This window comes from Belonocnema kinseyi, chromosome 6, assembly GCF_010883055.1.
Source record: "Belonocnema kinseyi isolate 2016_QV_RU_SX_M_011 chromosome 6, B_treatae_v1, whole genome shotgun sequence".
Lineage (NCBI taxonomy): Eukaryota > Metazoa > Arthropoda > Insecta > Hymenoptera > Cynipidae > Belonocnema > Belonocnema kinseyi.
Genome location: NC_046662.1, coordinates 8,832,020 through 8,844,762, shown reverse-complemented (window position 1 = coordinate 8,844,762; position 12,743 = coordinate 8,832,020). Strand labels below are relative to the sequence as shown.

The window sequence follows — 12,743 nt, the reverse complement described above, 5'->3', positions numbered from 1 at the left end:
TCATCTTTCTAGTCCTTAGTACCATTGTACTTATTTTTACATGTGTCATTTTTCTGACATAAACAAAATGAAATACATGGCACTTGAGCTGCTAAACAACAAGATGATGAAACTCGTGAGCAAGTTGTACAACGACAGCTTGGTACAAATTCATCTGCCGGAGGTAATAAAACACGCTATTTGTAAATATCAATAACAACGGTTTCCCACTGGTTAATCCGACATTCCTTATGGTTAATAGGTAGAGGAAGACTTAAAGAATAAGTTGATTCTTTATTTTTTTCAAAATATTCAATAGATCGAAAATTATTAACATTCAAAGTTGCAAACAATCGTCAAATTTTGAACTTTAAAAATTCATAACTTTTCAAATATGCATTTTCCAAAAAAAATGACAAGGGACTATTTCTTCTTAAAATACCTCAAATTATCTAAAAAAAATTTCTCCCATTGAAAAAAATCATTTTTTCATAATTGTTTAAACAATTGCGTTTTAAACAACACCTCGACACTTATCGCAAAATTAACCGGTACCATTGGATTCAGCGGGTCAAAATACATAAGACTACATAGTTTTTATCCTTTACCTCTTTAATGCATACGGGATCCTACCCATCTCCTCGACTAAAAGTATTAAAAGAAATTATTTTCTGTTTACTCTCTAACTCACTGGAAGTCATTTTTAGTTAGTTATTACATTGATTTATGACCTTTTTTAATTAATTTGAAACTTTTAAATAAAATAGTATCGCTGAAAAGTTAGAAACAGAAAAATTCAAACTTTGTTGCTAAATAACGTTTTATTCGGAAGTGAAATATCCGCAATCATACATTATACCTGGAAGACTTACGGCCAATTGTAAAAAAATGAAAACACCAAAATTCGATACGTTTTGATCGGGATTTTTTCGTCCAGAATAGGTGCTTTTTACAAGCTTTTGTTCGACTTGCTATTATGTGGTTGGGTATGTTAGGATAAAATCTTGTATTCCAATTTTAAAACACTATTACATGTCCATGGTCAAATCGACTTACAATTTTGCATCGATACGTATTTCCGGTGACAATACAACTTTCTATAAAATTTGACCCCCTCCCCCCTCACCCCTGGATTTTCATACCAGCCCAACAATATGGGTATATATGAAAATATTTTGGAGAGTAGAGTTCAAACTTGAGTTGCCCACTCCCTCGTCGCAATGTTTATATTCTGATTTGACAAACTTGTACATATTTAATTGACTAGTAAGTTAGCATGCATACGAAGTTTTTATTTGATTTCCTCCACCCCTCATGTCATCGGTATACGCCCCTGAATCCCCGCGCCCCTGGAATTATATTCTGTTAAAAACCCCAACAAAGCGGGTATCCATAAAAAGATCTTGGGGAGAAGATTTCGAATTTAAGACCCCCGACCCCCTAAAAGGACACTGCGTATTAAGATATTAGACTACTCACTTACGAAACATTTAAGAAGTAATTAGCATTTGCGTAAGTCTGGAAAGCAAAAAATAAAATATATGATAAAAAAAAAATTAATAGAAAACAAACTTTTATTAAAATGTACTTAAAACAAATAAAATAATTGCCTTCGTAAAGGGGCTTGCAATTTGGGGGAAAAATAAACAGAAGCAATTTAGGCGCTGCGTGGTTTCACCTAGATAAATACAGAGCAAGCAGCAACCCTGTAATGGAGTCTACTAACATCACTGACTCAAACGTTTTAGAGAATTTGAAAAGGGCAAGTAAGTGGGAAGCCCCAGTTCCGGATATGGTGCACAATTTCTGGTACCAGTACCTGAACAATGTGCACCCCGCATTGGCAGTGTGTTTTCAAAAGATCATTGAACATCTAGATATCATGCTCGACGATATCAGTTATGGGGGCAGTGATTTATCAATCTTAGCGCAGAGGGCAATACCGAGAGTGGAGGCATGACTTGTGCGCAGAGACAAGGCATTATGCAAAGTATCCTTAGTTTTTTTTTTTATACTGAAAACGATCTGCTCCTTCGTTTTTACACCCAAATGCCACGCACATGCGTAGCATTTCGAAAATAAGGCTTTTAAGCAACATCTCATCATTGCGGCATCAAGAACTGATATAATGTAAATAGCAGACGTCGCCGACGTTAGAACCACCGTCTAGTGTGTATCCACGATCACTAGCGCCTCTAGCAACCGAAAGTGACAGTCGCCGTTCCCATATATTTTCTAAAAAACGAAATACTTAAAATCCATCTGAAGCCATCCTTACAGCTGTTAGTAGCGGATAAGGTATAATCTCATTGCGATGAGAATGCCATCTTTACAGAACAACAAAAAGAATGTACCAAAAACTCGTGGGACAGTAAAGATCATAGACGCTGTAATTGCGATCATCAACTAACGCATCTTCTGTACATGGATGAACTGAAGCTATATGACTAGATAATTTCAGACTAGATAAAAGCAGAATAATGCATTTCTTCGGGGAAAAACTAGGGGCCGCAGAGCTAGAACAAGAGCGAGAATCACATCGAGGAAATGTCTGAAGTTTGGTGATTTCAATATCTGGATATTCAGCGTAAGATAGTTAAGAAAAGCCTAATGACATTCTTTTTTACACCAAAATTTAGTTTTAGTTAAATTAAATCTATTTGGAATGACGAGGATTCATTACTAACAAAATTATGGACTTACAGTTGATTTAACTATACTAATCTTGCAAAATTTTATATATGAAATCTAGTTCGACGCATCATTTCAATATGAATCTATTTGCTGATAGCGCGTGTACGAGACTGTTCCCTATGCTTATATGCAGCGCATAATCGTACATAGCACTACCAGCAATTGCACTCATATTAAATGGAGGCGTCGAATTTCATGTACGTGGCAACTCTGGCTTCTTCAAGTAAATTTCGTGTTCAAAGTTTGATTTAAAAAAGGTTGCTCGAATTTACTAACGCCAAACATCTTTCATAGTTCAAGTCCTTCAAATGAAGTTATGCATGGTAGAAAATCTGTTAGATGTAAGACTTTTCTCCGAGGGCAAATCCGGCTCGAGGAAAAAAGAACAATTATATTCATACAGGATATTATAAAATATATATGACGCATTTTAGGATGAATAAAATTTCTAACTCAGTTCGCTGAGTCAGCAGTGATTTTACTGTTAAACCAACCGTACATTCCTAATTTTGAGCTATTTTACTATGTCATTCTAACTAGGGTTGCAAAATTGGCGCCTGGCCTAACTAGGTGAAATAGTTGATTCTCAACTCGGCCAAAAAGGTCAGGGCTGTCAATCTATGCCATACCTGTCCACGCGCACTCATTCGGGAACATCAATCGCGAACATCTATCGCGGCATAGAGGAGGTAGGGAGATTTTTGATTTTAAATATCTGTGTGAATCACAAGTTCTGCAGTTGCGAGACTAGCTTAACAGGAACAAAATATGGAGGAATTAAAGGTACAATGAAGACAAAAGGATATCCACTATTTCTGGATACGTTAGGTCAACATAAAGTGGATAGTGAGGTATTTAGTATTTTGCAGAAAAGGGGCATGCTATTTACAAAAAACGGAAGGATGCGTCATTGCGAATCAGGACAGGGCTGTCAACAGAAATTATCCCTAGCACGTGTTACATCAAGGTGTGGTTGACAAATGCCAATTAAGTGAAGATACCAATGAACTCATCGAGCTCATTATTGATGCTTATCGCTTAATGGCTCAATACGTACACACAGGCATAATGATTGAATGACTGGCATAGCAGACAAAGTACAAGACCACTTTGAATTTATAAAAATATTACACTGTCCTTTATTAGTTGAAGTCACATACTTCTACATGTCCTTTTCCTTGATTTATGTTGTGTTCTCAGATCACGATCTTCTTTACCCTTTCTTACGTCATGTAGGTGTTCTCCATACTCCTTGTCTCATATATACAGGTATTCTACTATCTTCACCTCAACACCTGATGGGATTATCCCTTCAATTCCAGACTCACATCTCATTCTGCAACCAGCTTGATCACAACACCGACAGTCAACATAACATTAGGCCAACGCACGATCACCACACGACTCCGTCCTAAGAAGACCAAAATATTATACACTACAATTTTAGATCCCATTTGGTCACAGTGAGGGCAATAAAATGCTTTCCCTTAATTACATTATCTCGTTCACAAAGGCTTCTCTGAATTGGTTTACGATCATAGCGACCTGTTTGCGACTCAGGTAAGATCAGGTTGCCCGTCGGCAAAGTAGGGTTCCGGCGCCCTTTCTAAAAACGAACATTACATCTTATACTGGGAAGTTACTATTCAGGCGGATCATTATACCCGATCCAATCAACCCAAATACGTGGGAGAAGTGGAGGAGTGAATTTTCAGGCAAACTATACAACCTACATCCATAAGTATTGCGCGCTAAAGCATGAAGTGAATACAGTATGGAGGAATTTAAAACATGCATCTATTCATCTTATTGTGATTTCGGCTACTGGTGATATGCACGCAAGGTTCACTTGAACATCTGGAATACCTATAGGTGGTCCTCCTCTATAAAAATCAGTCGGTACTGGCAACAACTCAAAATCGCCTTTACTAAACATCTGTCGCATGATAAGAAAATTTCTGGACTGTCAGGAAGTGGGCGACTAAAACCTTATAATTCGAAGCTGAATTTCGTCTCCATACAACATCTTCGCATGAGATTTAAGAGATTTTTATAAATCAACATCTTTAACTCAACAGACACTAAGCATAGCCCGTAGCTGATGGTAGAAAGTATGGGGCACAAATATAAAAATATTTATTTTGAGCGAAAATTTCTACACGGGGTTGTCCTGGTATGTGTCTTTAGTTACGGATACATTTTTGTAAGATACATTTATATTATGGCCATTAATATGGTTACAGCCCAATATTTCTTAGGCATTTTTAGCCCTGAGTTTGAATTTTTGAACGAATCTTTCTACTCGGGGTTGTTTCGGTATGTATCATCAGTCAAGCCGTACTTTATTGGGAGCGTGCATTAATTTTGAGGGATTTTTTTTTGTAAAATCGCGGGCTTATTTAAAAAAGTGGTTTGCCGGTTGATCATTTTAAGTATTGTCCATCTCTAGCCATTACTTTCTCCCACCTTTCGGGCAGTATACGGACACACGTTGGAAAACGATTAGTCGTTAGGTTGAAGCAGCTTATAGTACAATGCAGACTGCTGATTCCACCAAATATATAGCATGAGAATCGATCCATGGCCAGTGACAATAAGATGCAGAAAATTAAAACTTCCCGCAAATGCTGCTTTGTTCGTACGTAAGCCGGCATCTTTAATCGATATATTACAAGTAACGCCATCCTGTAGAAATCCCTAAAAAATTAATGCACGCTCCCAATGTTATTATTATTAAAAAGAGTCTTCATTTTTGTATATGAATTTTGTTGTTCTTCTTAGTCCCACTAACCTTCGCTTTCTGCCTGTCTGACATGAGAAATCCTGTCAGTAGCAAAGCTAACGCTAACATAGCCGTCAAAGTCATGAGAGGAAAGTTAAAGCTTTACTTCGACGCCAACGCGAGAACACCTTCGGCAGGGTTATCAGGGTTATTATAAATACTATTCAGGGTTATTATTATTATTATTAAAAAAACATCAAACTCAAGATGTTTTCAGTCTATATGTTAAGGCATTTTTTATACTTGAGTGGGATTTTGGTGCGAACATTTCTACAAGGGGCTGTGTCGGTATTTACTGCCAGTCACGGACACATTTTATGATGCAGCCCAGTGATCTGATGAGAGTAGTATGCCTATCTGACATTGGGTTATCCTGGTTGTGGTTTTTTGCGCTACCACCTACGGACTGGATTGCAAGCAGGTGCATGATGGGGGTCTACAGCTTAAGGTGGGATCCGAACCACCAGATCACTGATAAAAATATATAGAAAAATTTCCAGAAGTACCGGCTCAGGGATCAAACCTCGGATCTCTAACAGGAATTCTGAACGCCTAATCGCCTGAGCCATTATTATTATTATTACAAGCCGTCTTTTCAGAGGGAATAATTTTATTTCTTTTTAGCGCATTTCAATAAAAGTTTGTTTAAAAAATCAAATTAAATATTTTTCCCCGCTCCGCGATGTTTAGACTATCCATTCTGTAAAGAAGCTCATATCATCCGTACAAGTTATAATATTAGTGTTGGTTCTATACTAGCAAGATTGTTCGCTTAAAAGATTATTCACAAATTGATTGATAAAAAATCAGTGAACCCATATTGAAAATAAAACCTTTGTGCTATAACTTTCTGTATGGTGCGAAGCTTAAGACTAAATTGTCGAATTTAGTATTTCCAGCCCGTTTCTCAATAATTGAGATAAGTAGTAAAGACCCTTTTGGAATTAAACAACAAAATTCCATCACTTGTAAAAGAACAAGTCTCACTTGATATATCAAGCATGCGTTCTACAGACTAATTATATTTTGTAGCAATTTAATGAATTTTATTTTATGCTAATTGAGATTCAATACTCTTATTCTATCGTATTTTCGATTCAATACAAATACATTAATTGAGAAGTTTTATTTGAGAAGTTTTGTAGAAATATGTGATTGTTCGCGATGTATGCTTTTATAACAAAGATTTTCTCTGAACATGAAATAGAACAGCAACCCTTAAAAAGTCAGAGGAATGCGCTAGCTACCGAAAGGTAGTTAACGTGACTGAGGGTTCAAAATGCAAAATTGGAATCAATGGCAACTACCGGCTGCTGCTCCAGTCGCATCAACATCAATGCCGCAACCACCGGTTGGTTATCCTGCTCCGGGAGCAGATCCAATGGCAATGATGCAGTCTTATATGCAGTATTATAGTCAGCCAGTAAGTATTTAATTAACTCATTTTTACTGTTTACAGCTTTTTCTTTCTACATTCGAAAGTTGTTAAATTAATCAAGAGTCCCTGACTTGCAGTCAATTTTGACTGATTCAAATGATGCGGAAATTAATCATTTTGAATGCTCTTAATCCAAGCGATTGACAACTTGTGAAGTCAGGTATACATTTATAATAAAAGCTCCTGAAATATCTGAAGTCTCCCTTTCTCGCCGAGTGAGTCACGTATACCCCAAAAGGGAAATGACTTAATGGTATATATTTAAATTCACATGCATCCTCCTGAAGTCACTCATATTAGAAAAAAAATGAAAATCCGTTAATAATTCAAGTTTTTTCCTTGTACATTTAAAAATTTTATTTGGATTTAGTCTACTTCATGGTCCGCGTCTTGAATCACATTATTTATAAACGCAAGGGGTCATAAAATAAGTCACAAGATATGTAGACCAACGTTGACAGGAAGCTGAAGCTATTTTTGTGGCTACACATTACAGAATGTTGAAGACTTTAAATAAAAAGAAAAAGAAAACAAATACTGGAATTGTTTTATATTAACGAAGTAGGATTAGATCATACGGGCGTAAGTGCCAAATTTCGAAAATTCGTTTTATTGGCTTATACTATTTATTTTGATCTATTTCGTGGCCCACTAGAAGATTATGGTCCAGTTTGGTTTGGGAGTGGGTGCAATGTAAAATTGAGACATCAGAGCGAGTAACAAACTATTGCCGACGGCAGACTAGGCTACCATGACAGGGGAATGCCACCCTAGCCGCGGCATACATCTCGATGTGAGCTGAATCCTACTTTCCTTCACCTGCAACGGACGACCCTTTTACTCTTATGAAATTAGGCCTGTTACAAAAGCAGCAATTATAAAAGCATGGATCAGTTTAATTTTAATTCGCGGAATCAATTCCCTTAAGTTTCTGCAAACCTCAGGTGTTGGCACTTATACCCGTATGCATTTTCACCCTTTCTTTAATTCAGAATATAAGACAGTCGTGATTTTTTATAATAAAAATTTAATTAGGCTCCAAGTGGCTACACTACAGAACAATGGGCTGCAGCTCAACAACAAAATTGGGCTCAGTGGCAGCAATGGCAACAACAATATCAACAATGGCAAGCGCAGTACGGAGAAAAGGTATAACTCGTCGGGTTCTTTTTGTGCAGGGTCTAAAATGAAAAAGTGTGCAGTAGAAAATTATCTTTATTTTCTAAACTGTAAAACAAGTTTGCAAAAAATTCATTTTTGTTGTTGAAGATTCATCTTTTGGGTTGAAGTTTATTATTATTTTTGTGAAAAATCTCCCTATTTGTCTGGTTCTTAATGCATTTTATCCTGTGAAGCCTGTTATCGAAACAGTTAAAAAAAATTGGCTTGAAAGTGGGGAGACATACAAAAAGTATGTAATCCGAAATTTGTAACATTTTAGGCCCTGATTTAATGAAAAATCTATTATCTCCCTCTTAAAGGAAATTCATTTTCTCACATCTAATTTTAAAATCTTGCAAATTTTCTGATTTTTCACACATTGATTGAAAGAAGTAGATTATAAACTAAAAAAATTTGTTAGGGTATTTGTCGGAAGGCTGTCTCAGCTAAAGTTCGACCTGCCTGGATGTCCCTTTTGCACTTTTGTACCGCGAACGTTGGAGCGGGGAGCGAGGGACAGTGCAGTGGTACCCCACGGCCGCTTGTCAGTCTCGTGAATGAAAAATTGCGTCAAATTTGTTGTTTCGAGTAGATTTTTTGCAAAAACTATGCTTGTTGAATTTGATACGTTTCTGTAATTAGTCTTTTTTTCCGACAAATATTTAAACTTCTATCATAGATTTACCGTAAAATGTAGTTTAAAAAATACTGATAATAAAACAACAGAGCCAGTAGTATTGAGTCACCCCATCTTACGGTACTTTAACCAGAGTTTCTTCAAATTAGGGAATTGTGGAAAGTCAGTAAATTAAAAAAAAACATTCAAAAATAAACCTTTTTTGCATCTACATTGGGATTTTATAGCAACCCAGTTAAAACGACTAAAGATTTTTAGCAGAATTTGAGAGATAAAGTTCGTATTTCAGGATTTTGTCTAATTCTGTTCCAGTACCAAGAAACGATGAAGCACTTGGCAACAAACATGCCAACTGCAGCCTCTCAAGCGCCACCATTGCCAACATCGCAGCCACCTCTTCCGAGAGATGAAAGTTCAAAGCCCCCATTGCCACCTGACACTTCCACCCAATACCAATATTCAACCGTGCCCCCTCCCCACCAAAATAATCTTCCGCTATTTCCTTCCAAGTCGGGAGCCTCCCAAACTCAGGCAGCTAATCCACCGCTGCCAACAAGTCAACCCCCATTGCCAAAGGGTAATAGTGATAACAATCAGGGGGGGAAGCATAGTCTCCCTAATGCTAGTTCTAGCTCCGAGTCTAGTAGTGCAAAGAAACTAAGACTCGAAGACGAAGAATTAAGTGAGGCTGAGAAAACATTCGATGCTCAGTTTAAACAGTGGGAAGAAAAGTTTAATACCTGGAAACAACAGAACGCTAACCATCCTGACAAGGTAGGTACATTTAGAATTTTATGAAACAATTTTACTGAGGTTATTGGGTTAATACTAGATGAAGTAAATGTCAAATAAACTACAGATTTTAATTTTCTAATCTCCAATTCTTATCTTGCAGACCCAGTATCAGCAATACGAAGCCAAGTGGACAACATGGAGAGAAAAGTTGATTGAAAGACGCGAACAAATGCGCCGAAAGCGAGAACAACAGAGACAAATGGCTCTGAAAGCCGAGGCAGAAAAGAAGAAGGACATTCCCGGAGGGGACAAAATACTCAATATCCTTTCCAATACGGAAAATCAGGGATTGATTAACAACTTGCTAGGGATTGGAAAAACTCTCGGTTTGACTGGAAAACAAGAAACAAATGCCCCACCACCTCCACCGCCAGCTCAAGAAGCTCCTGTAGCATCTACTTTTACACCTGCCGTTCCACAACAGGCATCAACAATGGCACCACCAGCCATGACTGCAGAAATGAATCAAGCTGCTTGGGCAGCACAACAGTGGGCTGCTCAGTATAATCCTCCCATTCAGAATTATCAGACGTATCAGCCAATGATAGGAGCTCCTCAAGCTAATCCATATTCTCAACCACCACCAGCTTTTTCAAATGCTCCACCAAATTACTCATCTGCTCCGCCAAACTTTGCAGGTGCTCCACCAAATATGGGAGCTCCTCCAAACATGGGAGGTCCTCCAAATATGGGAGGTCCTCCGAATATGGGTGGCCCGCCAAACATGGGTGGTCCACCAAACATGGGAGGTCCACCAAACATGGGAGGTCCACCAAATATGGGAGCACCGCCAAATATGGGAGCTCCGCCAAATATGGGAGCTCCGCCAAATATGGGAGGTCCTCCAAATATGGGAGCACCACCAAATATGGGAGGTCCACCAAATATGGGAGGTCCTCCAAACATGGGAGGTCCTCCAAATATGAGTGGCCCGCCAAATATGAGTGGCCCGCCAAACATGGGGGGAGGTGCACCAAATTTCTCTCAACCACCACCTGGCTTCGGTGGAAATGATAGAAAAATGCAACCACCAGCTTTTGGACCTCCAGGATCTCAAGGTAAACCCTTTGGCTCGGACGGAGACAATAATAAAGGTTTTGGCAACAAGCGTGGTCCACCCTTCGGACCCCCAGGTAGATTCGGTAACGACAATTTCAATGGTCCAGACCGAGATTTCAACGATCAAGGAAATCAATCCTTCGGAAATGATGGTTTCAACAAAAATTTCAACGACGATAACTTTGGCGAGGAGAATTTCAATGAGAATGAGGACGACCGTTTTGAAAATCAAGACGAATTTGGACGCAATGATCGTTTCGGTCCTAGAAACAATCGATTCGGTTCTAATGACCGCTTCGGACCGAACAATAATCGTTTCGATAACGATCAATCTGGTCCAAATGATCGTTTTGGCAATAATCGCTTTGGAGGGCCAGATAGATTCGATGGTCCAAATGATCGTTTTGGGCAAAATGACAGATTTAATCAAGGGGACAACAGACGTGGAAATCAACGAGGATTTGAACCCAAGGTTGCTGAGATGTCACCAGAATTAAAGAAGCTAATGGAGAAACGAAAAGCTGCAATGGATGTCTTTAAACCAAGCGGCAGTTCCTTCTTGAGTTCAGAGACAAACAGTGGATTTGGTTCGCTTCGCGATAGTTTTAAGAAGATTTCAGGAGAATCGCCGTTCTCGGCGAGAAAGAGACAAGACAGCGAAGGCTCGAAGGACTTCGGCGATCGTGGGCCAGACTTCTCTCAAGACGGACCCGGTGATCCAAAGTTCGGCTTCAAATCTCGATTCGATTCCGGGCCCCGTGGACCTGGAGATTTCAGTCCTAGAGGTCCTGGAAACTTTGGCCCTCGTGGTCCAGGAAATTTCGGGCCAAGGGGTCCTAGTGATTTTGGACCTAGAGGTCCTGGAGACTTTGGGCCAAGGGGTCCTGGTGATTTCGGGCCAAGGGGTCCTGGTGATTTCGGACCCAGAGGGCCTGGAGATTTTGGACCCAGGGGTCCTGGTGATTTTGGACCAAGAGGTCCTGGCGGTTTTGGCCCAAGGGGTCCTGGAGATTTTGGACCAAGGGGTCCTGGAGATTTTGGACCAAGGGGTCCTGGAGATTTTGGACCAAGGGGTCCTGGTGATTTTGGCCCAAGGGGTCCTGGTGATTTTGGCCCAAGGGGTCCGGGTGATTTTGGCCCAAGGGGTCCTGGAGATTTTGGCCCAAGGGGTCCAGTTGATTTTGGACCAAGGGGTCCCGGAGATTTTGGACCAAAGGGTCCTGGAGATTTTGGACCAAAGGGTCCCGGAGATTTTGGCACAAAGGGTCCTGGTGATTTTGGACCAAAGGGTCCCGATGATTTTGGATCAAGGGGTCCCGGTGATTTTGGGCCAAGGGGTCCTGGTGATTTTGGGCCAAGGGCTCCTGGTGATCTTGGACCAAGGGATTCAGGAGATGTAGGACCAAACAGTAAACTCTCGGAGTCGAAGGAAGACGAACCTTTCGGTCAACACAATCAAGATTCCTGGAATCAAGAAAAGCCTAATGAAGAATCGCAACCGCAGGACAATGCTCCAAAAGTTGATGTGGATCTTAGTCTTCCTCCTCCAGAAACTCAGCCTGATACGCAACATCCACCTCCAGAAGAAGATAATAAAAGTGATTCACCTGCAGTCATTCCGCCGATGGAACAGCCACCCTGGATGGATACATTCGATGTACCTACAGAAGCAGGGGGCACTATCGCTCAACTTCCACTACAAGAAGCCGAAAAGGAGAACGTTGAAGAACAAACTCCGAATGATGAAAATACACCTGAAATTTCCGAAACAGTCAAATCTAATGATCTGCCTTTCATGGGTGAAAATGACCCCAAACCTGAAGATCTGAACATGGAACCACCTCCGGATTTGCCAAACCTGGGACCTGTTGCCCAGCAAGGAGAAGTTAATCAGTCATTTACCGAAAGGCCTCCCATGGATAAATTTGGACCTGGAAACTTTGATGGTCCATTCGGACCCAGAGGCCCGATGCAATTTGGACCGAGGGGTCCGATGTTAGGTCCCCGAGGTCCTAACGATGGACATTCTCTCTTTGGACCTAGAGGTCCCAACGATGGGCATCCTCCCTTTGGACCTAGAGGCCCGAACGATGGGCATCCTCCCTTTGGACCTAGAGGACCGAACGATGGGCATCCTCCCTTTGGACCCAGAGGCCCGAACGATGGACATCCTCCCTTTGGACCCAGAGGACCGAACG

The 12,743-nt window shown here is 40.1% G+C and overlaps 1 protein-coding gene across 2 annotated transcripts in view; it reads left to right on the top strand.

Moving 5' to 3' along the window:
- Positions 1-12,743, top strand: part of LOC117175728 — a 49,531-nt gene that overhangs the window by 11,202 nt on the left and 25,586 nt on the right. The window contains exons 2-5 of one of the 2 annotated variants that reach the window (XM_033365517.1): positions 6,663-6,878; positions 7,929-8,042; positions 9,004-9,465; positions 9,587-12,713. In XM_033365517.1, coding sequence (XP_033221408.1) covers positions 6,735-6,878; positions 7,929-8,042; positions 9,004-9,465; positions 9,587-12,713 — 3,847 coding nt within the window. In that variant the 5' untranslated portion in view covers positions 6,663-6,734. Of the gene's footprint in view, positions 1-6,662; positions 6,879-7,928; positions 8,043-9,003; positions 9,466-9,586; positions 12,736-12,743 lie in introns of both variants that reach the window. The other variant, XM_033365516.1, reaches the window with a different exon arrangement.